The 23,604-nt window shown below is 44.7% G+C and overlaps 1 protein-coding gene across 6 annotated transcripts in view; it reads right to left on the bottom strand.

Moving 5' to 3' along the window:
* Positions 1–23,604, bottom strand: part of LOC147895245 (CAP-gly domain linker) — a 117,614-nt gene that overhangs the window by 7,510 nt on the left and 86,500 nt on the right. The window contains exon 7 of one of the 6 annotated variants that reach the window (XM_087384092.1): positions 9,942–9,976. The exons of the other annotated variants lie outside the window; for them this stretch is intronic. Within the exon in view, the coding sequence (XP_087240218.1) occupies positions 9,966–9,976 (11 nt within the window). The 3' untranslated portion in view covers positions 9,942–9,965. Of the gene's footprint in view, positions 1–9,941; positions 9,977–23,604 lie in introns of those variants that run through there. 6 annotated transcript variants of the gene reach the window in all.

Below are 23,604 nucleotides of genomic sequence, written 5' to 3'. Positions count from 1 at the left end.
GACTCTCAAAACAGAAGATGGAGAGTCACCTAAAAGTCGATGTAGAGGCCAGAGGTGCCACAAGGACTAGTAGAGTCACTCAATGTGCAAGCCTAGCACCACGGGCAATCATAGAAGTAATCGGAGAAGCCGAGAAGTAATCGTATCTCACATCAAGATCATTTTTCTTTATTTCTTGCTGCAAATTAGTGTGCCAATTCTACCTTGCTTCTATTTGCTAAAGTAGGAGTCTACACACTGTTATAGAAGGCGGACAGCAATGCTGGTATGGCGGGTTGGTGTGGTCGGCCTAGAGGACCTGAAGAATGGTGGGCAGCTTCGGGCCAAGGGGCATGCAGCCCTGTCACATGGCGGAGAAGGGACAGGCTGTGGTGCGGGCAGATGACAAGGGTCTGTTGCAGATTTTGGAGCCGGGGCAGCAGCAGTAGATGGCACGAAGATTGAGGGCAAGAGCGGCTGCTAGGGGCGCTGCAATCGAGGGCAGGAGCAGCTACTGTCGAGGCTGTTTGGTATGGGTAGTTGAGCTGGCAGCGGAGCAGGCTATACGGCTGATGCTGAGGCTAGAGGGGTGGCTGATAGTGAGGCATGGGTATGAGGAGAGGAGCTCAAGGTGGAGAGGCAAAGGAGGAAGAGGGAGTGCTCAAGAAAGGAGACGAGGAGAGGAGAAGAACTGAGTGGAAGGAGCTAGCCTCTCCATAGGTATGAGATGGGCTTCAAGGCCTCCTCATTCCTTGAGGGAAGCTAGCTCTAAAACCATATGGAGGTAGGAGAATGCTAGGCTAACTAGGAACGGAATGAAACTATGGAAAGCATAATGGAATGGCAAAATAGAAAGCAAATGAAAGGCAATGATAACCAAAATATTCACATGATATAAAGCTTGATGTTGACTGATGTGATAGACAATAGACAAGTACAACACTATATAGTGTGCCACTAGACTCTAGAAAGTCACAATGTCTATGGGATATCTCCCAATATGACACGTGGCATGTATATGACTCACTAGACTATAAAACCACACCTAGACCACCTAGAACACTCATTTTAGACTCACTTTGGCTTCATATTCCAACACATATGCGGAGGGCCTCGGTGTTGCAGAGCAAAAGGGTGAGAACATAGAAGATGTGGGCATTAAGGACGATGGGAGAGCATTTGGGAAAGAGAGGGACGGAGTTGAAGTCATGGATGAGTAGGCACTAGGGAAGGAAGGAGGTGGTGGAAAAGGCAGCACCGGTGTGGATGGGAAGGGAGATGAAACCTTCATGGCAGGTAAAGGCATGGCCGGAGCAAAAGTACCCCCGGGTGGGATAGATGTGGAAGAAGGATTAGCTAGGAACCCGGAGCTATGCATAACAAATGAGGTAGCAGCTTGTCCAATAGAGGTCGAGTCGGGAGTAGAGGGAGTCACCACTCCGATAGAAGTGGTGGTTGATGAAGACATCGTTGCAAGAGGAGCAGGGCTGCCTTGACCTTTATGAGTCCCTGAGGAGCCGTCATCCTTCGTACCCTCTTCTTTCACCTATTCTCCGCTTTGCACTTCTTCTCCGGAGTCCGATAGAGAACAAGCGTGCTGGGTACAATTTCCCCCCATAGGAGTGGTGCTCTCCTTCCACCTCCTATGTATTTATGTATATTTCCCCAAAAAGCTTCTGAGCAAAAATCATACAAAAGCCTCTGTGCTTTCCTCCATGCACCCTTTTACAAAAAGCCCACCCACCTTCTAGAATAGCTGGCGTTTTCTAAAAATAAAGCTTTTTCTAACTTTAGTTTATACACTTAGCCAAGCCACTAATATTCCAAAATTCAAATATGTACATAAGCTTTTGTAATATCAAAAATTCAGCATAAGCCTTATTCATCCCCGCACTGGAGTTGCGCCTACGCGCCTAAAATATGATGGATCATGCTTGCCAGATGCCATCGCCCGATCAATTACTCTTCCCTTGGATTCACACAATCAATAGTAATGAAATATTTCAAGCATAAGATAACCTTGGAATTAATCACCACAATCAATCACCCTTTCAGTATTATAGCAACACAAAAGCCAATAAATCACAGATGAATGGTGCACACATGCGACACATACCATCACATGGTGCACCTGATGCTACACATGAATAAAATCGTACAGATGATGCACACATGCTACACATACCGTCATCGTAAGTGGCGCACACAATGCTACACACTCATACAGCCGCAACCGTATATCCAACCATATAGAAGCACACATGCATCACTACGAAATAGCGAGCACACATGCATCAGCTACGCGACAAAAATGTTGGATCTCACTAAACTAAATACTAAAGGATTAAATTAATGGAATAATTCCAATTCTCGTAACATCCCTCTTGCTTGAAATCGCAATTTTCCTCAATTGCGCGACAAAAAAGTAGTCAAGAAATCAGGGTACTGGCGAAAATATCCCTCGGGCATCCACTTAGCATCCTCAATGGGGTGGTTCTTAAATGTAAGAAGATAAATAGGATACGAGTTTCCACATCTCGTTTGAGTGATTTGTTGATCAATTATCTAGTCTGGCTCTAAGAGCTGGGTCTCTCCTTGAAGCAACAGTGCATCGTCTAAAATAGGTCGAACTGGTAAGTCTCCATGGAAAGGTTTCAGGAGGTGCACATGAAAAGAATTATGAATTTTCCAATCAGGTGGTAATTCGAACCAATAGGCATTGTCATTAATGTGCTTCAAAACTTTAAAGGGACCAGAGGATTTAGGGACAAACACAACTTTCTTTCTACCCTTGTTTGCACGTGCAGTATACATAGCTTGAGCATGCTCGATATTCTTTTTGACAGTAGTCCAAGGTTATCTTATGCTTGAAATATTTCATTACTATTCATCGTGTGAATCTAAGGGAAGAGTAATTGATCGGGCGATGGCATCTGGCAAGCATGATCCGCCATATTTTAAGCGCGTAGGCGCAACTCTAGCGGGGATGAATAAGGCTTATGCCTAATTTTTTATATTACAAAAGCCTCTGTGCTTTCCTCCATGCACCCTTTTACAAAAAGCCCATCCACCTTCTAGAATAGTTGGCTTTTTCTAAAAATAAAGCTTTTCCTAACTTTAGTTTGTAACACAATCATCTAATTCCTACTGTAAATCACGGGAGCAACACCGTTAATTTCCTCCCAGCCAACCTTGCTGAACCATAACGAGCAGACAGAGAATTCAGATCAGAAAACATTACGTGAATACACATTCTCTTCTCTCTCTAGCTTCAACAAGCCCCATCTCCCTAGATGGATCTAGATGCCACATGTCATCCTCACAGGGCCTTCCTAATGCAACATTTCACCCCTCTCTTGGGATGCATTAAAATCCTTTGCCCCTAGGCACATTCCTTGCATTAGGCCCTTAGCCTTAGATCCACCTAGTCTGGTGCTATCAACCCTCACCTAGGACCTTGACATTAATTCCCTCCCGATCATTTACATAAAGCGCAAACAAATAATTACTAACATAGATCCTGTAAGGGAAATGTCGACTGATTCTTCCAAGGTCATGCTACCTCGGCTAGAGTGTAACATTCCTTCCCTCTTCAGACATCAGCATCCTCGATGATAAAAACTGGAAACACTCTCCGCAACTGGTATACGGATTCTGAGGCAGCTTCGGATAGAGGTTGACCATGCCATGCAACCAACACCGTGGGTATCTTCTGATTTCATATTTGCATTGTTCCTCGGTCCAGGATTCTTGTTGGTTTGCGCCTCGCATTATCCTCTATCTCCTGAAACAAAACCACACCTTCGATTAGTGAGTCACCTGTATGTAAAAATTTCTTTAAGCGCGAAACATGAAAAACCGGGTGCACCTTACACCCCTGTGGCAATTCTAATTTATAGGCTACCTTGCCTATTCTCTTTAGAATTAACCACGGCCCACAGTATCGAGGTGATAACTTAGCACACTCTCCTGAAGTCAACGACTTCGAGTGCAAAGAAACTCTGAGAAAAACTTTCTCTCCTTCCTTAACACTTTCTGAGGTACTCCAACTATAGTTGGATTGGCTTGTCTATAACCATAGTTCAGCTCAAACGGAGTGAATCCTGAAGAGGAATGTTTTCTATCATTGTAGGCAAACTCCAACACTAGCAACCACTTGTCCCATGTATGTTGTCTCAATGACACATATGCTCTCAGCATATCCTCTAAAGTCTGGTTGACTCTCTCCGTCTGACCATCCGTCTCAGGATGATTCCCACTACTCATTCCCAACTCAGTCCCTAGCGTCTCAAATACCGCTGTCCAAAAATGACCGGTAAATCTGACATCTCTGTCTGACACTATGGATCTAGGCAATCCATGCAGACGAAATATATGTCTAATAAACAAATCCGCCACTTGCGTGGCACTAGCAGGCTCTCTAGTCGGAATGAAGTGAGCCATCTTGGTTAGACGATCAACCACCACAAGGATAGAATCATACCCTCCTTGTGTCGTAGGCAGCCCTACAATAAAGTCCATGGAAATGCTCTCCCACTTACTTAATGGTATCTCCAAGGGCTGTAAAAGTCTAGGTGGCTTCACCCGCTCAGCCTTACTTACCTGACACGAGAAACACCGTGTCACATATTCATGAATATGCTTTTTCATCTTTGGCCAAAAGAAATCTCGCTTCAGGAGATCATCTGTCTTCTCGACTCCTGGGTGTCCCGCACATGGGCTATCATGGCACTGTCGAATGACTCTCTGCCTGCGATCATTCTGACTAGGTACTACAACCTTGCCATTTCTTTTCAGCATACCATCCCTTATGGTATATCTTGCATAAGTTTGGCCTTTTCTGGATGCCAGGTCATCCTTTTCATTTTCCCTGGGTTTTAACACATGAGCCTTAGGCCATAAGCTCTGGACAAACACGTTCACCTTTTGAGTTTCTCTGATCTCAGTCATTAGAGCACTCTCTAATACCGTGAAACTCAAGTTGTGCATAATGTGAGACAACGCATCAGCAACCTTATTATCTTTTCCTCTTCGGTACCGAATCGTTAAATTAAACTCCTGCATGAGCTCTGCCCACCTAGCTTGGCGGCCCCTCAAGTCAGGCTGTTTACAAAAATGTTTCAGAGTATCATGATCCACATCCACATAAAACTCTGAACCATACAAATAATGTCTCCATGTTTTCAAAGCATGGATAACAGCATACAACTCCAATTCATGAGTTGGCCAATTCCTTTGAGAGGGAGAAAGCTTCTTGCATTCAAAGGCTACTGGCCTTCCCTCTTGAAGGAGAACTGCTCCTACCGCAATGCCACTCGCATCGGTTTCCAGGAACAACGGTTTCTGGGGATCAACTATTTTTAACACCGTAACTGTGACCACAGCTTGTTTTATGGTGTTGAAACTTTCTTATTGATTCTGTCCCCATGTAAAAGGTACTTTATCTGAGGTCAGATCAGTCAATGGCGATACTATTTCGGAATATCCTTTGATATGCCTTTTATAAAATTGGACAAATCCCAAGAATGATCGCAAACGCAGTCAGACTACGCAGTCAGACTCTGAGGGATTGGCCAAGTTAGTATCGCAGCCACTTTCTTTGGATCCATTTCTACCCCCGTGGAGTAATTATGAATCCTAAATATTCAAGCCTAACCATACACAGTATAGTTTTCTTTTTATTTACATAAAGACTGGCTTTCCTCAAAGTATTGAACACTATTCTTAAGTGTTCACGATGCTCAGTAATACTTTTACTGAATATCAGGATATCGTCAATAAAATGTACTACGAACTTTCCAATATACGAACGTAGTAAATCGTTCATAAGCATGATGAATGTTGCTGGAGCATTGGTAAGTCCAAAGGGCATTATCAAAAACTCATAATGACCAAACCTGCTTCTAAAAGCAGTTTTATGCACATCCTCGGCTCTAATCCGGATCTGATGGTAGCCACACTTAAGATCTATCTTGCTGAAAATTACGGCTCTATGTAATGCATCTAGCAGATCGTCAGTCCAAGCCATCGGATACATGTGCTTGACAGTGATATTATTTAATGCTCTGTAATCTATACAGAGGCGAAACGTATCATCCTTTTTCTTCTTTAATATCATTGGCGAAGCAAAAGGTGAGAAACTTGGTTGAATCTGCCCCAACTTGAGGTATTCTTCCAGTTGTCTACGCACCTCCGCCTCTTCAGTAAAACTCATTCTATAGGGAGGTCTATTTACAGGTTCTGCCTCCGGAATCAGTTCAATCTTATGCTGAATATTCCGCTCTGGAGGTAACCCATAAGGTAGTTCATCCCTAAAACACTCAGAGAACTCCTCTGTTATAAGATTAGCCAGCTTGGCCATCTCACCACTTTGCGTAACATCAGTGCTAGCCGAAGAATCATCAACCGGCTCTACCGATGCTGTGCAAAGGAATAAAAACTCTTTTTGAGCTTTTCGGATTTCCATCATGGAAACCAACGGTCCCTAAGGTACATCTTTCTCACCTCGCAAGACATAAAGCACATCATTCATCTTGAATTGATATACATGCTTTTGCCAATCAATGGTTGGATTCTTCTTAGAATGCCATGCCATACCCAGGGCTATATCTGCATGAGCAAGCTTGGTAATTTCAAAATCAAGCTTCTCAGCATAGTCCTGAATCTGAAGCTCCAACTGGGTAACCCTTTGGTCCCATACTTCAGTTGAACTTCCATCTGCCATCCTGACCGTATACGCATAGTCAGATGGACTCATCTTTAATTTCAGCCTCTTCACGAGCTTGGAGTTAATCACATTATGAGTTGACGCCGAGTCAAACAACACAATGACATCATGATTGGCCACTTGCCCTTTCATTTTAATTAACTCCATATCATTAAAGGCTGTATACCCCGTTGCTGCGGACTTAGATAGGATGTTATCAGGTGCACTCGTCACTAGCTTAGCAATAGACACACATAACAAACAAGGTACTGACCTCTGAGAAGATCCCGCTAGCTGAATCTGCATCTCTTCCACTCTGGGACTTCCCTCCATCTCCACGTCGCATTCTGAGATCAGCATCTCAGCCATCCGACGATCTTTGTTACGTGGACAATCCTTCCACTGATGAGGCTGAAGGCAACCAAAACATAAGCCTTCTCTCCTCGCTTTTTTCCCTTGTTCTGGGTTTAAGGGAGACTTAGACCAAGCCTGGGCTGCCATTGGGGTTACTTTCCTCGGTGGTACTTAGTTTAGGAGTTTCAGCCGGTTTCGCCTGCTTGGCTTGACCACTCGGCTGAAAACCACTCCGTTACTAATCCATTTCTTTTTAAACCCAGATTTCTTCGGATACCCATACTGGGTTTTGACCTGTGCAAACCCACTTGGCCTGCTGCCCTTGGCCTCTTCATAGTTCAGGGCTATAGCTATTGCATCATCTAACGTGTTCGCGTACTTAGCCCAAACTTCCATTTTTATTCGATCATTCAATCCAAATATGAAATCTTTCACTTGGATTGATTGAGGCAGGGGTTCGTCAACCTTCATTACACTCTCTCGAAACTTATTAGTGTATTCTGCCACCGATAAATTTCTCTGACGAAGGTTTCTATATTGATCCCAAGCTCGGGATGCTTCGTCAGGAGGTAAGAAGTGTTTCCTAAACTCTCTTTTAAACCCCTCCCAGGTAGTGGATGCTATACCATCTTTTTGTTGTTTAATCCACCACCAATCCGCTGCCTCACTAAACATGTGGGTGGCCTCACGGATCTTCTTGATGTCATTTCTAATTTCACAAATGGCGAACGCCTCGTCCCATTTGTGTAACCAGGTCTCAATGACATCGGAACTACGGTCATTCATCCGACCAGAATACTTTTCTGGCCTGTAATTGGCAATATTTGGCACTTTAGCCTTCCTAGGCTCGACCGTATGGACACTAGACTCCGGTTCCATTGGAGTCTTTCCCTTCTCCTCTCGAGAAGGTCTGGCAGACATACTATGTATCGCTCTCCTAAGTTCAGACTGCCCTGCATTGGCCTATAACTGCTGCGCTAATAACTGCTGTAAGGCATCCTCAAGCAATGCAATCCTGCTAGATAAGGTATGAGCTACTGGGCGCGACACCTGCTGGGTCGGCCGGACTCCTGATTCCCCAGGGTCCCTCCTGGAAGCCCCTTCTTCTGCTTCCATTCAATCCAATGGGTGTTTTGTTTTGTTTTGTTTTGTTTTGTTTTTTTTTTTTAACACCGCTAGAAAACTGTATGTACAAACTAACGCAATTCAGTCTACTTGCACTCTTACACAATTCCCTATACTAGGGAATTCCTGCAATCCCAGATTCAATCCAATGGGTGTTTTGTTTTTAAACACCGCTAGAAAACTGTATTTACAAACTGACACAATTCAGTCTACTTGCACTCTTACACAATTCCCTATACTAGGGAATTCTTGCAATCCCAGATTCACAGGCATATATCTCAAACAGCGCTTTTTCCTATCCTAGGGAAGCTCCTGCAAACAACTCTTACTGAAGCCCATAGGCATAATCTCAAGCATAATCTGTCCCTGCTACAACATCAAAGCTTCATGCAGACTAATCCCTTACGAGATCCTGTTTATGGAAGTAGAGCACCAACCAACTAAATCAAAGGGGAAAAAAAAACACGACATTGATGGAGGTCAAAGAGAGCTCCCTGGTCATCAACGATTTCGTCACAGCCTTCTTAGATTGTGTGGCCTCTTCCTTGCCTACGTTCTGTGATCTCAACTCCACACTGTTCAAGCCTCAAATTCGTGGCCAGCTGTTCATCGAATAGTGCTCCACCCTGCGTCACGCCACGCTGCATCTTGGAATCTTTCGATACGTATCTATACGTTCTCTGGCTACGGGTCGCCCATCCACGGATCATCAAAGCCTCCCGTATATCCTTTGCTTCCATCGTAGGCCACGAGCAGCGCCAACCTTCCGTCGTAGATCACGGCAACGCCAACAGCCAAGTCACGGGATGGTCATCAACGATTTCCTCAGTCACGGGCTATCAGTGTCGAAGGGTCTTCCCGTTCACGAGCTACCAGTAAGCCCACGAATAGTCCTAACACCTAGCAAAATCCTGATAGCGGTGCGGAAGGACCACCAATAGCGATTCGTCGTCACGGGTAGCCCCCTCCAAGTTCGTCGTCACCTGTTATCGTCGATCCCATCTGTCCATCGCGTGAAGGTCACAAGTGGTCAAGTCGCCACACCTACGCTCCACGCCTATTATCCGCCATCACCGATCAAGTGATACACCCTCAATTCACCGTTCGTAGCTTTCATCACAGCTCACGAACCCCTTCCCTTGGTCTCTTCCCTTGTGCTCTGATACCAAATGTAACACAATCATCTAATTCCTACTGTAAATTACGGGAGCAGCACCGTTAATTTCCTCCCAGCCAACCTTGCTGAAGCATAACGAGCAGACAGAGAATTCAGATCAGAAAACATTACGTGAATACACATTCTCTTCTCTCTCTAGCTTCAACAAGCCCCATCTCCCTAGATGGATCTAGATGCCAGATGTCATCCTCACAGGGCCTTCCTAATGCAACATTTTACCCCTCTCTTGGGATGCATTAAAATCCTTTGCCCCTAGGCACATTCCTTGCATTAGGCCCTTAGCCTTAGATCCACCTAGTCTGGTGCTATCAACCCTCACCTAGGACCTTGACATTAATTTCCTCCCGATCATTTACATGAAGCGCAAACAAATAATTACTAACATAGATCCTCTAAGGGAAATGTCGACTGATTCTTCCGAGGTCATGCTACCTCGGCTAGAGCGTAACATAGTTTATACACTTAGCCAAGCCACTAATATTCCAAAATTCAAATATGTACATAAGCTTTTGTAATATCAAAAATTAGGGATAAGCCTTATTCATTCCCGTCACATCACTGGAGTTGCGCCTATGCGCCCAAAATATGACGGATCATGCTTGCCAGATGCCATCGCCCGATCAATTACTCTTCCCCTAGATTCACACGATCAATAGTAATGAAATATTTCAAGCATAAGATAACCTTGGAATTAATCACCACAATCAGTCAACCTTTCAGTATTATAACAACGCGAAATCAATAAATCACAGATGAATGGTACACACATGCGACACATACCATCTCATGGTGCACCTGATGCTAGACATGAATAAAATCGTACGGATGGTGCACACATGCTACACATACCGTCATCGCGTAAGTGGTGCACACAATGCTACACACTCATACAACCGCAACCGTATATCCAACCATGTAGGAGCACACATGCATCACTACAGAACACCGAGCACACATGCATCAGCTGCACGACAAAAATGCTGGATCTCACTAAACTAAATACTGAAGGATTAAATTAATGGAATAATTTCAATTCTCGTAACATCCATTTCTCGTAACACCCTTAATCATGAGTCTCTTTATACCCAGACTAATGCATACTTTCAAACCTTCGAAGAGGGCTGCATATTCAGCTTCATTATTACTGCTGGCTTTGAGCTGAATTCCCATTTTCCGAATCTCCTCTCCTCTAGGATCATAACTGACAATTCCTCCTATACTTTTATTTAAACTTTTTTTGTAAGATCCATCAAAGTGTAAAACAAATGCATCCTCTAGTACTTTTTTTTCATTCATGTCAGCATTCTTCTTTACATCTTCAACTAAAATAGGTCCTTCCTTATAGGTGAGGAGATCAGCCAAGGAAGCTCTAGTAAGAAGGTAAAAGAGTACTCCTGTAACTCTACTATCCATTTAATCATGCTCCTGGAGATGTTTGTACTATTCAACATATGAGGCAGTAGTGAACATGAGGTGAGAACCACAAAAGGTTTGGACAATAGATAAGACCGAAATCTCCTACAAGCATACAAGAGGCTAGCCACGACCAATTCAGCCACTGAATACTTCCTCTCTACTTTACTCTTCACTCTGCTAGCATAATAGACTAGCCTCATATATCTGGAACCCTCTCCCTGCTGCAAAAGAATAGCACCAATAGCATCTGGTCCTACAGACGGATTCACATAAAAAGTCCTAGAATAATCTGGTGGCTTTACACTTGAAATATGAGTCAAGGATTCCTTAACTACCTCAAAGACCTCTTCACTCTCTGTCGTCCATTTCAGAGGCTCAGATTTTACCACCTGCTGAAGAGGATACAAAATCTGAGATAACATATGAATAAATATCGACAAATACTTCACCTTCTGGAGAAAGGTATGCAACTGCTTGGTATTCTCAAGAGAGGACAGCATAACTAAATCTTTTACTTTACCTGGATCTAGCTCAATCCCATTCTCAGATACAATATGCCCCAATATTGTATCTGAGTCTTCTTAGGATTTACTTCACCACCATTATTATCAATCTCATAAAATACCTAATCCAGCTTGCCACAGTGCTCCCTTCTTCCACTGTAGACACAGATGTCATCAATAAACACTTTACAAAATTTATCCAGTAAAGGTGATAAAATCAGATCTGAATTCTCTTGATAGTGCAAGGGGCCATTGGTAACTCCAAAAGGCATTTTCCTGTACAAAAACAGCCCCAAGGGGTAATGAAGGTAGTCTTGATTTGATCTTCCTGGGCTATGGCTATCTGGAAGTACCTTGAATATCCGTCACACAAGCTGTACATTTCATGACCTGCCACTTTATCAAGAATATCATCCACAAAAGGCAGAGGATAGTGGTTTCTCTTTGTCACTACATTCAAAGGTTTGTAATCGACACAGACTCTCCATTTGTCTACACCTTTTGGCACTATGACCATAGGACTTATCCAATCAGAGTGAACTACAGGATAAATTATTCCTGCCTTGAGAAGCTTATCTACCTCTTCCTTCAGCACATCTCTCTGTTCTGGGCTTAATCTCCTTATTTTTTGAAAAACAAGTTTGGGACCTTCCTTCAGCTCAATCCTCAGAGGCTTCCCTTTAAATCCCCTGATCTCCTCATAAGAGGTGATAAACAAATTGGGGTATTTCTGCAACATCTTCAAATATTCTTCTTTCTCCTCAACATTGAGATCAGGATTCAATGATTGCTCAATCAACACTTGGGTTGATTCTTGAGAACATTTGAGCTGCATTAAATCCTCGATAACCTCAAACCGATCCACCTCTTCCTCACCGAACCCTGCTGACCCCACAAAATCTACCTGTGAATCCTCATCTACCAAATCCACCAATGCTATTGTTCCTTCATCACTTTCTAAAGTCATGGAGCTCTCCTCCTCACTGCTGGTTTCACTTCTCTCTTCCTCTTCACTTGCTGAATCTGAAACTTCAGCCCTGCTTACCATATCGAATTTCAATTTCTTCCCATTCATATGTATAGAAAAGATTCCTTTCTGCCAATTCTGAATTGCACCTACCTTCCTCAACCACGGCCTTCCAAGAATCAAAGGCTAGGCTCCCAACCCCGCAGGCATCACATGACAATCCACTCGACATGAAACACTGAATGCCTCAACCTGCAAGCCACGTACTATCCCTAAAGTCTTCACCTTGGAGTGGTTTGCCATTTTGATGCGATAACTTTGAGACAGACATCAGCTTAATTGTACCTTTATGAGAGTTCTTCTTTGCTGGATTTACAGACCCCCTCCATTCTTTTTTAAGCTTTGGGCATAGACCAATCATTTGGGCAAATATAATGTCCGGTTTCCTCCCTGAAATATCTTCCACCAAATCATTATCTCCCTGCTCCTTCCCCATGGGATAATCTGCAGTTCTGTACTTCCTTCTGGGCTTCCTGCTCTTCTTCTTTTGGTAGGTCATCATCTCCTCAGACTGCTTCCCCTTCTTTGCACTCGGACCAACCTTCTCTTCTCTATCGCTCTTCTCTAATGACATGACATCTTTAACTTCCTCCAACTCCAACAAGCCAAATGTAACTGCCTTACCTTTTCCTTTCTCTTCTGCAGTGGCTTTACGGATTCCAGAGTTACTAGGCTGACCTGCATCTTTTACTTCTACACTATGATCATTCACGCTATTATTTAAACCTCTTGGCAATGGATAAACATCACCTCCAGCACGAGGAGGCTTATCACAGTGTGTGCTGTAATGTCGCCACTCTCCATAATTAAAGCACTGGACACAAGGTGCAAATGACCCTTGACCTCGTCCTCCCTGCCATGGGCCTGAATTATTTGAAGAAGGCATGCTGCCTCTGCCATAACCACCCGATGATCTAACTCTTCCCCTACCGTTCACGCATCCTTGCAGAGAAAGTCTACAGCCAAGTTCTCGCTTCTCTCAACAGACAAAAGGATAAAATCTGAAGAAGGACTTCTGACGCATTCCTATCTTTAATAAGAGCTATAAACTCCAAGCACTCTAAAAACCCCTCTGGGTCTTCATTGCTCCCTCCCTACCCCCACTACCTCCCCCTCCCTACTCCGCTACCTCTCCCTCCCTACCCCGCTCCTTCTCTCCCTACCCCGCTAGCTCTCCCTCCCTACCCCGCTGCCTCTCCCTACCCCCCTGCTCCCTTCCCCTCTCCCTTGCTTCTCTCCCCGCCTCTCCCTACCCCCCGCTGCCCTTCCCTCTTTACTCCCTGCTCCCCCTACCCCGCTCCCCCTACCCGCCCCTACCTCCTACCCCGCTGCCCTCTCCCCTCCTCTCCCTACCCCCCCGCTGCCCCTCCTTCCTATCCCCCTTCTCCCTCTACCCCCCACTCCCCCTATCCCGCCTCCCTCCCCCCCCCCCCGACCCTTCCTTCTGCCCCTCCCTCTGCCCCTTTCTCAGCCTCTGCATCACCACCTCCCTCCCTCCCCCCTCCCCTCTTCAACCCCTGACGGAACAAGAGAGAGATTTTCTCTCTCTGGCAGCACGTTGTCGTATGGACAGAGCATCTTCGTGTTCGTGTCGGCCATTCCACCTTGATTGACAAATGGGTTCCCATTCAGCCAATCCTCCACCGCTTCCACCGGCCGCAAAAACAGTTACCTTTTCCAAACACGAGCTTCAGCAGCTCAAGACAGACTCAAAGCATGAGTATGCCACCTCACTCTTTGCTCGCATCCATGGTTCCCACCTCTCCAGGCTACAAGCAGGGATTGGATGCTTTCGGCTTTACCTGGAGACCTTGCAGGGCACCTCACCGATGTTCATCTGCTCGGACAAGGGTTCTTCCAAGTGGTATTTGATTCTCCAGAGTCAGCAGATTTAGTACTAAGGGCTAGTCCTTTGGCATTGAGCTCCAAGAGGATATTTTTGACACCCTTCACTTTGGTTTTCGATCCAGTAGAGGAAGATAGCAGGGTTACCTCACTTTTCATCAGGTTCCCCGGCCTTCCTCAGGTCTACCATCAACTCTTACCGTCCATAGGAGCTACTTTTGGATTGGTCTCAAAGATCCCCTGCCCCTCCCTAGCATGCCCTCTTCAACGACAGAGGCTGTCAGATTGGATGGGGTCCCACGAGTCAGGGTCATCGTCTCTGACCCTGATATTATAGATGATCACATGATGCTTCAGCGACCAAATGGTTCCTTTTTTCGACAAAGAGTCGAGGTTGCTGGGAGACACGATTAGTGCAGGATTTGCAGGACCTTTGGGCACTTCGCCATGGATTGTCCAAGGAAGAAGAAAAGGCCCAAGCGGTTTATTCTGCCTTCTCGTCCTACTTCTACACGCGCTACCAGAGCCCCCCCTTCTCGCCCAAGACCTTCGGGACCAGCCCCTAGACTTGGACCCTCTTCTTCAGTGCGCATAGTACGATCGCCATTGGATGCCTGTGAGTGACACTCCGCCACCTCTACGAGGCACCTCGAGCCATTCTCAGTTACACGCAGGTGATAATGCTGCAGACGTAGATGTGGTTGCCCCAGTCCCCCCACCTGCTCATCAGGAGGGGCAACCCATTTCTTCAGGTCCTATCAGTGATGCTCCTGATCAGCACCCTCCCTCTATTAGTCACACTTCACCTCTTGATAGAGGTAAGGGGGTTTTTTCACTTTCTCCCTCGGGTGCAGGGATTCTTCACACTCCTATGCCAGTTCCCTCCTACATGAACTCTTTTGCAATGTAGCAGATTTGGCAGAGGTTGAGACAGAAGAGGAGTTTGTACCCTCTATCCTGGGGGAGCCGGTTATTGGGATTTCGTTGGACAGGGTTTCCCCCTCTGCTGGAGTGGGTTTTCTTTCACCAGTTGATTTCCCTCCGCTTGACAGAAGAACTCTTTCACAGGAGAGGATTTTCTCCACCACTAGGTCGGGTAGGGCCTTTCACCCGGCCTCCTCCTCCCATCAATGAGGATCGTTAGTTGGAACGTTCAGGGCCTCGGTGGCATCAACCTCATCGCCGCCGTAGGCAGCTAATTCGGAACCAACTCCATCTAGGTGTTTCAGGTGGCCCCATTGATATCCTTATGCTCCAAGAGCATAAGCTGGATGGTAGAGATTGTGCCAAGTCAAGTAAACTTCTTTTTTGCCATACTTTTTGGTCACTTGCCTTGGGCACCAAGGGAGACATTGGCATTTCTATCTCTTCTTCGATGCTCCCCTTGGTCATTGGACATGGAGTCATAGTTCCCTCTAGAGCACAGTGGGTTATTTTGATGATTGGTGGGCATAAGGTTGGCTTCCTTAACCTTTATGCACCCAACTTGAGAGGGGATCGTGTCCTTCTTTGGAAGGAGTTGCTCTCTTGGTCACATATTGCAAATTCTTGGATTGTTGGGGGCAATTTCAACATGATTGAGATGCCTTCAAACAAAAGAGAGGGAACGGAAGGTGGCATTCACTCCTTGGAGAGAGCAGCATGGAATGCCTTCCTTTTTTCAGTTCAGTGGCAGAGATGTTTGGTATGATGATGCTTTTCACACTCAGCCACAATCTCTTCTGTTTTCTTGGTCGAACAAGAGAGTAAGGATGCCTATCCATGCATGAATTGACAGATTTTATGTAGATGATTGGGCACTGGACAGAGGTGGGACAGTATGCATCAGCACTGGGGTGTCCACTTCGGATCATTTTTCGATTGTTTTGGTGGTTTTGGAGCCTCGGGCGAGAGGCCACTCTGCCAGTATCAAGATTCCAAATGCCTTCTACGCAGAGGATGGCCTCACAGAGGCAGTGCTACGGATTTGGATTTCTCACCTGCAGGGTGGGTAGTCGTCCCTGTCAGATGTAGCTGCAACCCTCACTGACATTAGCAACTTTTATCATTCTGTTGCTAGTATTAGGAGAGATGAGATTCGCACGAGAGAGATTTCCATTCGATCGCAGCTGGGAGTTCTTCAGAGAGAAGAGCAGAAATGGCTTCAGACACATCCAGATGCCATCATGCAGATTGCTTCAGATTACTATGCCTCCCTTCTAACTGCACATCTTGATTCACAGACCAGAGATGATGCTAGACAAGTTATTTGGCATCATATTTCTATGTCGGCAGATAGAGGTATGAGAGGCTCACTTGATGGACGCTTCACCAACATAGAGTTCAGGACCGCTCTTACTGCCCTTCATAAGGGTAGTTGTCCAGGGTCATATGGGCTTACACCTTCTTTCTTTATTATTTTTTGGGATCAAATTGGGGATTACATCACCTCAGCCCTGCAGGGCGTTTGAGACTCAGGTGAGATGCCGGACTCTCTCAGAGGGTCTCATTCATCTTATCCCAAAAGGAGGTTGCAGAAATTTAGTGTCTCAGTGGAGACCGATCACCTTACTGGGCACTTTGTATAAGATCTTGGCAAAAGCCATCAGCCTGCGATTGCAGCCCATCCTGCCAGATCTTATACATGACACATGGACAGGCTTTGTCCATGGCAGAAGCATTTTCGATAACATATTCTCATTTTGGGAGGCTTCTGAGTGGGCTGTGTATGAGGGCCATAGACTAGCAATTCTACTCCTGGATTTCGAAAAAGCATATGACAGGGTAGATTGGGGTTTCCTAGAGGGAACCCTTCTTCGGGGTTTCTGCTTTTTACAGGTCAGCCCATAGCCAGGTACTCATTGGTGGAGTCAGGGAAGACAGCTTTCAGATATCCAGATCAGTCCAACAGGGATCCCCTCTAGCCCCCTTTCTATTCTTATTTGTGGCTGAAGCTATGAGCCTCTATATTAGAGCTCAAGCTGATATTTTTGGGCTGAGACTTCCATTGAGACAGGAAGAGGAGTTGATGGACAGTGAGCTGGCAGATGATACGGCTATTATTTTGGATGCCACTCCATAGACACTCAACTCTTTCAGGACAGCCTTGGATTTATTGTGCATTGCAGCAGGGGCTCACATTAACTGGAACTAATCCAATGGTTTCTGGATTAGTGATGAGGACACTTTAGATTGGGGTGCTGATATTGGCTCTACATGGATTCAAAGGGGTGTCTCTGTCAGGTATCTTGGATGCCAGGTTGGGGTGGGCATTTCTCCAGCACAACAGTTTGCTCCCGTGTTGGAGAACATCAGGAGGAAACTCCTATTTTGGAGTTCGGCCAGACTTGACCTTGCATCCAAAGTGGTGGTTGTAAACCACGTACTGTTGGCTACAGCCTGGTTTGTTTGCTCTTGTTGGTGCCGATCTACAAGCAGTATCACTCAGCTCAAGAGACCTATCGGGAATTTTCAGTGGAGTGGATTAGACAGCACTTCAGATGTGATAGCCAGGGTGGCTTGGGAGACTCTCATTCTACCCACTGAGAAAGGGGACCTCAATATTATTGATCCAGACTTGCAGTGTAGAGCCTTGCTCTGCAAGATGGTGGTCAGAGGTTTGATGCCTGGTCAGGAGCCTTGGAAGGATTTTTTCTTACGCAGTATACAGACATGCACACCTTCTCAGGGAGGAGATTAGATGGACAGCTCTAGATTGATCTTTACGTCAACCTGTCTCAGATCTCCTCCTTTCCCTCTCATGGTTGCCATTCTGAAAGCTTGGGACAGCTTCATAAGTACTCTTCGGAGAGTTCCACCCTCCTCTCGTGAAGAAATTGATAGGCAGCCAGTCATGTGGAATGATTGCATACTAGATGAGCATGGCAGATCACTGGGCATGTCACATTATATGCAGTGGTCTAGATGGAAGTTGGGACCTGCATCCACGGTGGGTGCTTGGAAGCTTTCAGGATGCTTCCAGAGGATCAGAGAGCTCGTTCAGTTAGTCACCTCAGAGGAAGTGCAGCCAAGATGCAGTAGATAGATGCAGCCATACCAATGGAGTGGATAAATACGGATCATTTGCCAATTTTTGAGTCCACCTCGTTGGGGACTTTTTCAAGGACAGGTATCCCTCTGTAGGTTATAGCCTTGCGGGATGCACATGAGGATACCCTTGTCTTTCAGGTTCATGAAGCAGGCAGACTCCACAGATCTTCAGAGGACATTCTTTTCTAGGCTCCTTTTCAGCCTGTCAAGATTGCAGGATACGTGGAGATGGGTAGAGACTATTGGAATATGAAGCCAAAGTGACTCTAAAATGAGTGTTCTAGGTGTGTTTTATAGTCTAGTGAATCCTAGACATGCCACATGTCATATTGGGAGTTATCCCATATACACTATGGCTTTCTAGAGTCTAGTGTCACACTATATAGTGTTGTACTTGTCTATTGTCTATGACATCAGTCAACATCAAGCTTTATATCATGTGAGTATTTTGGATATCATTGCCTAGTACTTGTTCTTTCATTTCCTTTTCATTTTGCTTTCATTATGCTTTCCACATTTCCATTCCGTTCCTAGCTAGCTACTAGATCTTTTCATGTGGTATCAGAGCCATGTTCCTAGCCCTGCTCTCTCTTTCCCTTTCCCTTCCAAGAGGTTGAGGGGAGGGAGGCCAATGAAGCTACTCTACCTCCTCCTCCTTGGAAGGCTGCCCTCTTCTCTCCTTCCTCGAGCTCTCTTTTCCACGCATGATCTGCGACCTCTCTTCTCCTTCCTTCAGCTACATCTTTCTGTGACCTGCGAACGATCTGATGCTTTTATCCGGATCTAGAAGCAGAATCACGGCTTTGTGTCTTCGGCAAAGTTGTAGAGGATCTTGAGTACTACAAATTTCGTTTTTACATCATTGCAATGCGAGTTTTCTGTAAAAAGTTACAACCCTTGCAAGAAGTGACGAAATTTGTTTTTGCGCGCGAATTTTGTTCTGGAGCTCAATGATTTGACAACCCAAGCATGACACAGCCAGCTCAACGTGGAGCTGTCCATCCTCTTAATTGTTGGCCTCTGTTCCAGCCCGCCATTTGCTCCTTCTGCCCGACATTCTCTTGGAGCCAGTGCCTGTATTATGCCTGTCATTCTGCTCCATGTAGCTCTACTGCCCACGCAGCTGTGAGCTCTTAACATTACATTGCGGTGACTCCTTCACGTGACTACTCTGACACACTCCACTACAATGATCTCTCTTATTAGTGCATTACATCGAGCTTGATGTAGACTACTCTACATCAACAAGTGACTTCTTCAGCATTGTGCTTCATCGACATCGTCATCGACTCGTAGGGATGTGCACACATGTGCATTAGCTACTTGGAGGACATCTCTTTCACAAAGAGATATTTTTATTTATTACTACATGCTTGATGTATTTTGGGGTCCTCTACCCTAGGTAGTCCCCCTAAAATGATATATATTGAGTGTTTGGTTTTCATTGAGTCTAAAGGTCCTCTACCTTGGATAGTCCTCCTAAAAAGATGTATTGGTTTTTCTATTTTGATGTATGACTTCCTAACATGTCTTGTTATGAAGCCAAGAGGGGATGTACTGTGGGAGCCATGTATTGTCTTTGATAGATTTAGAGAGGGATGTATTGTGGGAGCCATGTATTGGCTTTGATAGGTCTCGTTATCAGGCATGGCCGAGTTCCAGGATGTTGGTGTATTCCTAGACTTATGAGCTGATCATGCAGCCATGCTATAACATGAGCCTCTGAGCACGTTGAGTCTCAAGCCATGAGAGTGCTTGGATCAACCTCTGAACACGCTCAGACTTTAGCCTCTGAGTTACATAGGGTGCACAGTTTGATGACCGTCATTGTAATGTTCTGTTCTTGGTTCCATTCCAATAGTCCCTCACCTTAAACCGTCATTGTCATGTTCTGTTCTTGGTTCCATTCTAGTAGTCTCTCACCTTGCCTTCATGGGGGGGTGTTAGAATATGAAGCCAAAGTGAGTCTAAAATGAGTGTTCTAGGTGTGTTTTATAGTCTAGTGAGTCCTAGACATGCCACATGTCATATTGGGAGTTATCCCATATACACTAAGGCTTTCTAGAGTCTAATGTCACACAATATAGTGTTGTACTTGTCTATTTTCTATGACATCAGTCAACATCAAGCTTTATATCATGTAAGTATTTTGGTTATCATTGCCTAGTACTTGTTCTTTCATTTTCCTTTCCATTTTGCTTTCATTATGCTTTCCACGTTCCTAGCTATTTACTAGATCTCTTCAGAGACTCACAGTGGTTTCTAGATCCAGACCCCATTCTCCAGGCTATTGGATCTTGGAGGCTTTGGTTGTATGGAGGTTCCCCTATTAGATCCTTACAGTGGGATCCGGGGGAATGGGAGTGGATAGTTCTAGGGCACCGAGAAAAGAGCATTCCCTTCTTTTGTTACACATTCAGAAATGCCAGGAGATTCCAGCTCAGTTGTAGAGGCTGGAGGCCCTCTAGAGCTCCTCATTGGGATACTTTTCAGATTTCTGCAGAGATGCAGAAAAAATTTTAGAGGAGACTTTGGAAATCCCTCAAGAATAGGATAGTCACGTTATTCTTCTGGCTTACTATTCACGGAGCCATTGCAATGAACCTCTAGAGATCCAAGTTCGGGGCTGACCCTACTTGTCCTCGATGTCACTCAATAGTCAAGTCAGTACAGCACTGCCTTTGGGGGTGCACTCAGGCGAGGATGGTTTGGAAGGGTGTTGCTAGGATACTTTGCACTTTTCATAGAGCACCCTTTTTCATGACCTGGGGATTAGTTGCTTGGTTGTCACTCACTGGTCCACATGCTTTTTTCGAGGGACATGACACGGACACAGCTTTCTTTGTTCGACAACATCTTGTGGAGTCATGCTCCCTCCAGGATGTTCCGTTTACTCCATTCAAAGCTTCCCACGCTTCTATAGACACATCTTGGGAGATTCTGGCTAGTATCACTGCATGGCATATTTGGAAAGCCAAATGTACAGGGGCTTTGGAGGACTCCCAGGTTCACCCTTCTTAGACTATGGCCAGTATCTGGGCAGATACTATACACACTTTGATGGCCATTTGGGCGAACATACACGGAACCTCCAGGACTGCTACTACTAGGAGGGTTTCTTTTCTCAGAGTCTGGAAGGATTGTCCTTTCTTCTCTGACTCTCCTTCAGGGATGAGGTGGCATTTTCAGCCGCCACCTATGATTTTTGTTTGCTCATTCTGAGCTGTTTTTTCTCATGCTTGACATGATGTACTCCCGCACTTGAGCTTGCTTTGCGGTTTTTATTCATACTTAATGAAGTACTTTTCTTGAAAAAAAAAAAGAATTGCTTCATAAATTGTCTTTGTTATTGTTATTGTGGTTTCGGCGTTGTACCTCAGTTGAGATTTATGATTTGATAAGTTTTTTTCAAATTATATCCAATGTGATTGTCCATATAGGTTTGAAGGTTTTTTTAGATATATGGTACCTTCATGCCTGAGTGATTGAGATATACCTTTTGTTAAACCAAAATTAACATAGATAATTGAATACCCATGTTGACTCTCGAATCCTGGTGACTAGGGTTATTATTCTATTTCCTATTTGGAATTTGACCTAGTTGACTATTGATACACTTGCGAGTTATAATTTAATCATAGTTTTGGATTTGGATATAGGATGGTTTTGATTGTGCTACCTTCTTTGAGATATGTCAAAGGAAGGATTCTTTAATTTAGCTACTCACTTCTTGTACACCGAAGTCATAGTTATCCAAGATTCTACAGTCTGTTAGGGAGAGAACTTGTACCTGCCTAATCTTTCACAGTCCTATTTGCACAGGTATCGTGACACAAGGGAAGTTCGATCACATCAAGAAAAGGATTGGGAATGGATTAGCTACCCTGACTCAATCTGGGATGATAGGAGTCGAGGCGGGATTAGCTACCTTGATTCACTCTCATTGTCCACGACGGAGGTTATATGCAATGTATCTCAGTGGTATGGGACACAAAGATACGTTTCATATAGGCTTCTTTGATCTAATTATGTTGCCCATAGTGAAATGGAAACCCAGGAGGTAGTAGGATGAAACACAAGCAGCGAGAATTAATTGGGGAAATATCATAAGGACTGACTATTTGCCTGGACAAAAGCCATGTGTTATAGTTACTCCTGGATTTATATTGGGTCCAAGCAGGGAGCTCCATAGTTTCAGACTAAGAATCGGGGGTTCTATCATCTGCTTTGATGATTGTCAGTCCTTGATTGGGACATGATGTTCCAGGATTGATAGATCCTAGGTATAGGATAGTCTTGTGACAGGAGCGGTTTTCTTGTGCACAAGTTTTTATACAGGATATCCAATAGTGGATTGTATCTTGAAGATCACGACTGAGTTCTTTTTGTAATCTCTGGATTACATGGGATGTTATTCCTATAGTAGTTAATTGGATACAACTGAATAAATATTTTATTGATTATCCTCAAGAACAGGCAACAGGAGGATCAATCAAGAGACCATATCTTTGGTCAAGACTTTGCCTATAAGACACTCACTGTGACAATAGTACATGAAGATTCTTCCCTCACGAGTACAAAACTTAAGGTGCTGCCATTTGTGCTGATTATTCATTTGGGTTGCGCGCTGCAGCCTATTGATGGGCAAGCACCTTGTTCCAGCCACCGCCACCATCTGGCAGGATATCATCTAGACCCTGCACTCCATTGGAAGCGCAGGGAACAGGGATCTGGAGCGACCACCAAAAGGCAGGTACGTTTCTGAAGGCAGGCCTACATGTATTTCTTATATTTTCATGCTGAAAGGGATTTCCTGGTTGTATAGCCCTCCTCCCTGGTTGTTAGCCCATGTTCCAATTAGATTCCCTAGGCACTGAGCTGGGTTCTCTAGAACATGTTGGTTCCCTTTCATCTGTTTTTTCCCTGATTGATTTCCCACGATCGGCGCCTCAGGGACTGTTAATTTGTATGGTTGGTTTTTTTCAATCATTAATGGAAAGTTATTTTTCTTATTTAAAAGAAACAATAAAGAGAAAGAACCAAAGGGCCCAAATGATAATGCAATGAAGGGATTGAAACTGCTAAAATTAGCAAGGAGCTTTCTAGAGACAAGGGAGTTTTTGTGCACTTGCTTGGTGGGAAATTCAATCATGTTTGTGGACTTCAACGACTCAATTTGGGTTGTTGGAGCTGGGTGGAGAAGCTCCCCGGACGCCTATGAGGGATCTTGGAGAGGAAAGAATTTAGTTTAACAACTTGTAGCCAAAACAAACATAACATCATCCTGTTTCTTTTTGGAGTCACGAGACCTACCCTAGCTATATTACAAATAGGGACAATGTGAATATTTAATTATCCAAACTTATTTTCAACTTTACTATAAGGACTTCCAATTTTACAATTGATAGTCTTCTTCTTTTTTTCTTGAAATAGTTTCAAATAT

Source organism: Dipteris shenzhenensis, chromosome 13 (genome assembly GCF_047967505.1).
Source record: "Dipteris shenzhenensis isolate YYH24624 ecotype China chromosome 13, Dip_SZ_1.0, whole genome shotgun sequence".
NCBI classification, from domain to species: Eukaryota; Viridiplantae; Streptophyta; class Polypodiopsida; order Gleicheniales; family Dipteridaceae; genus Dipteris; species Dipteris shenzhenensis.
This window is presented reverse-complemented; position numbering and strand designations above follow the sequence as displayed.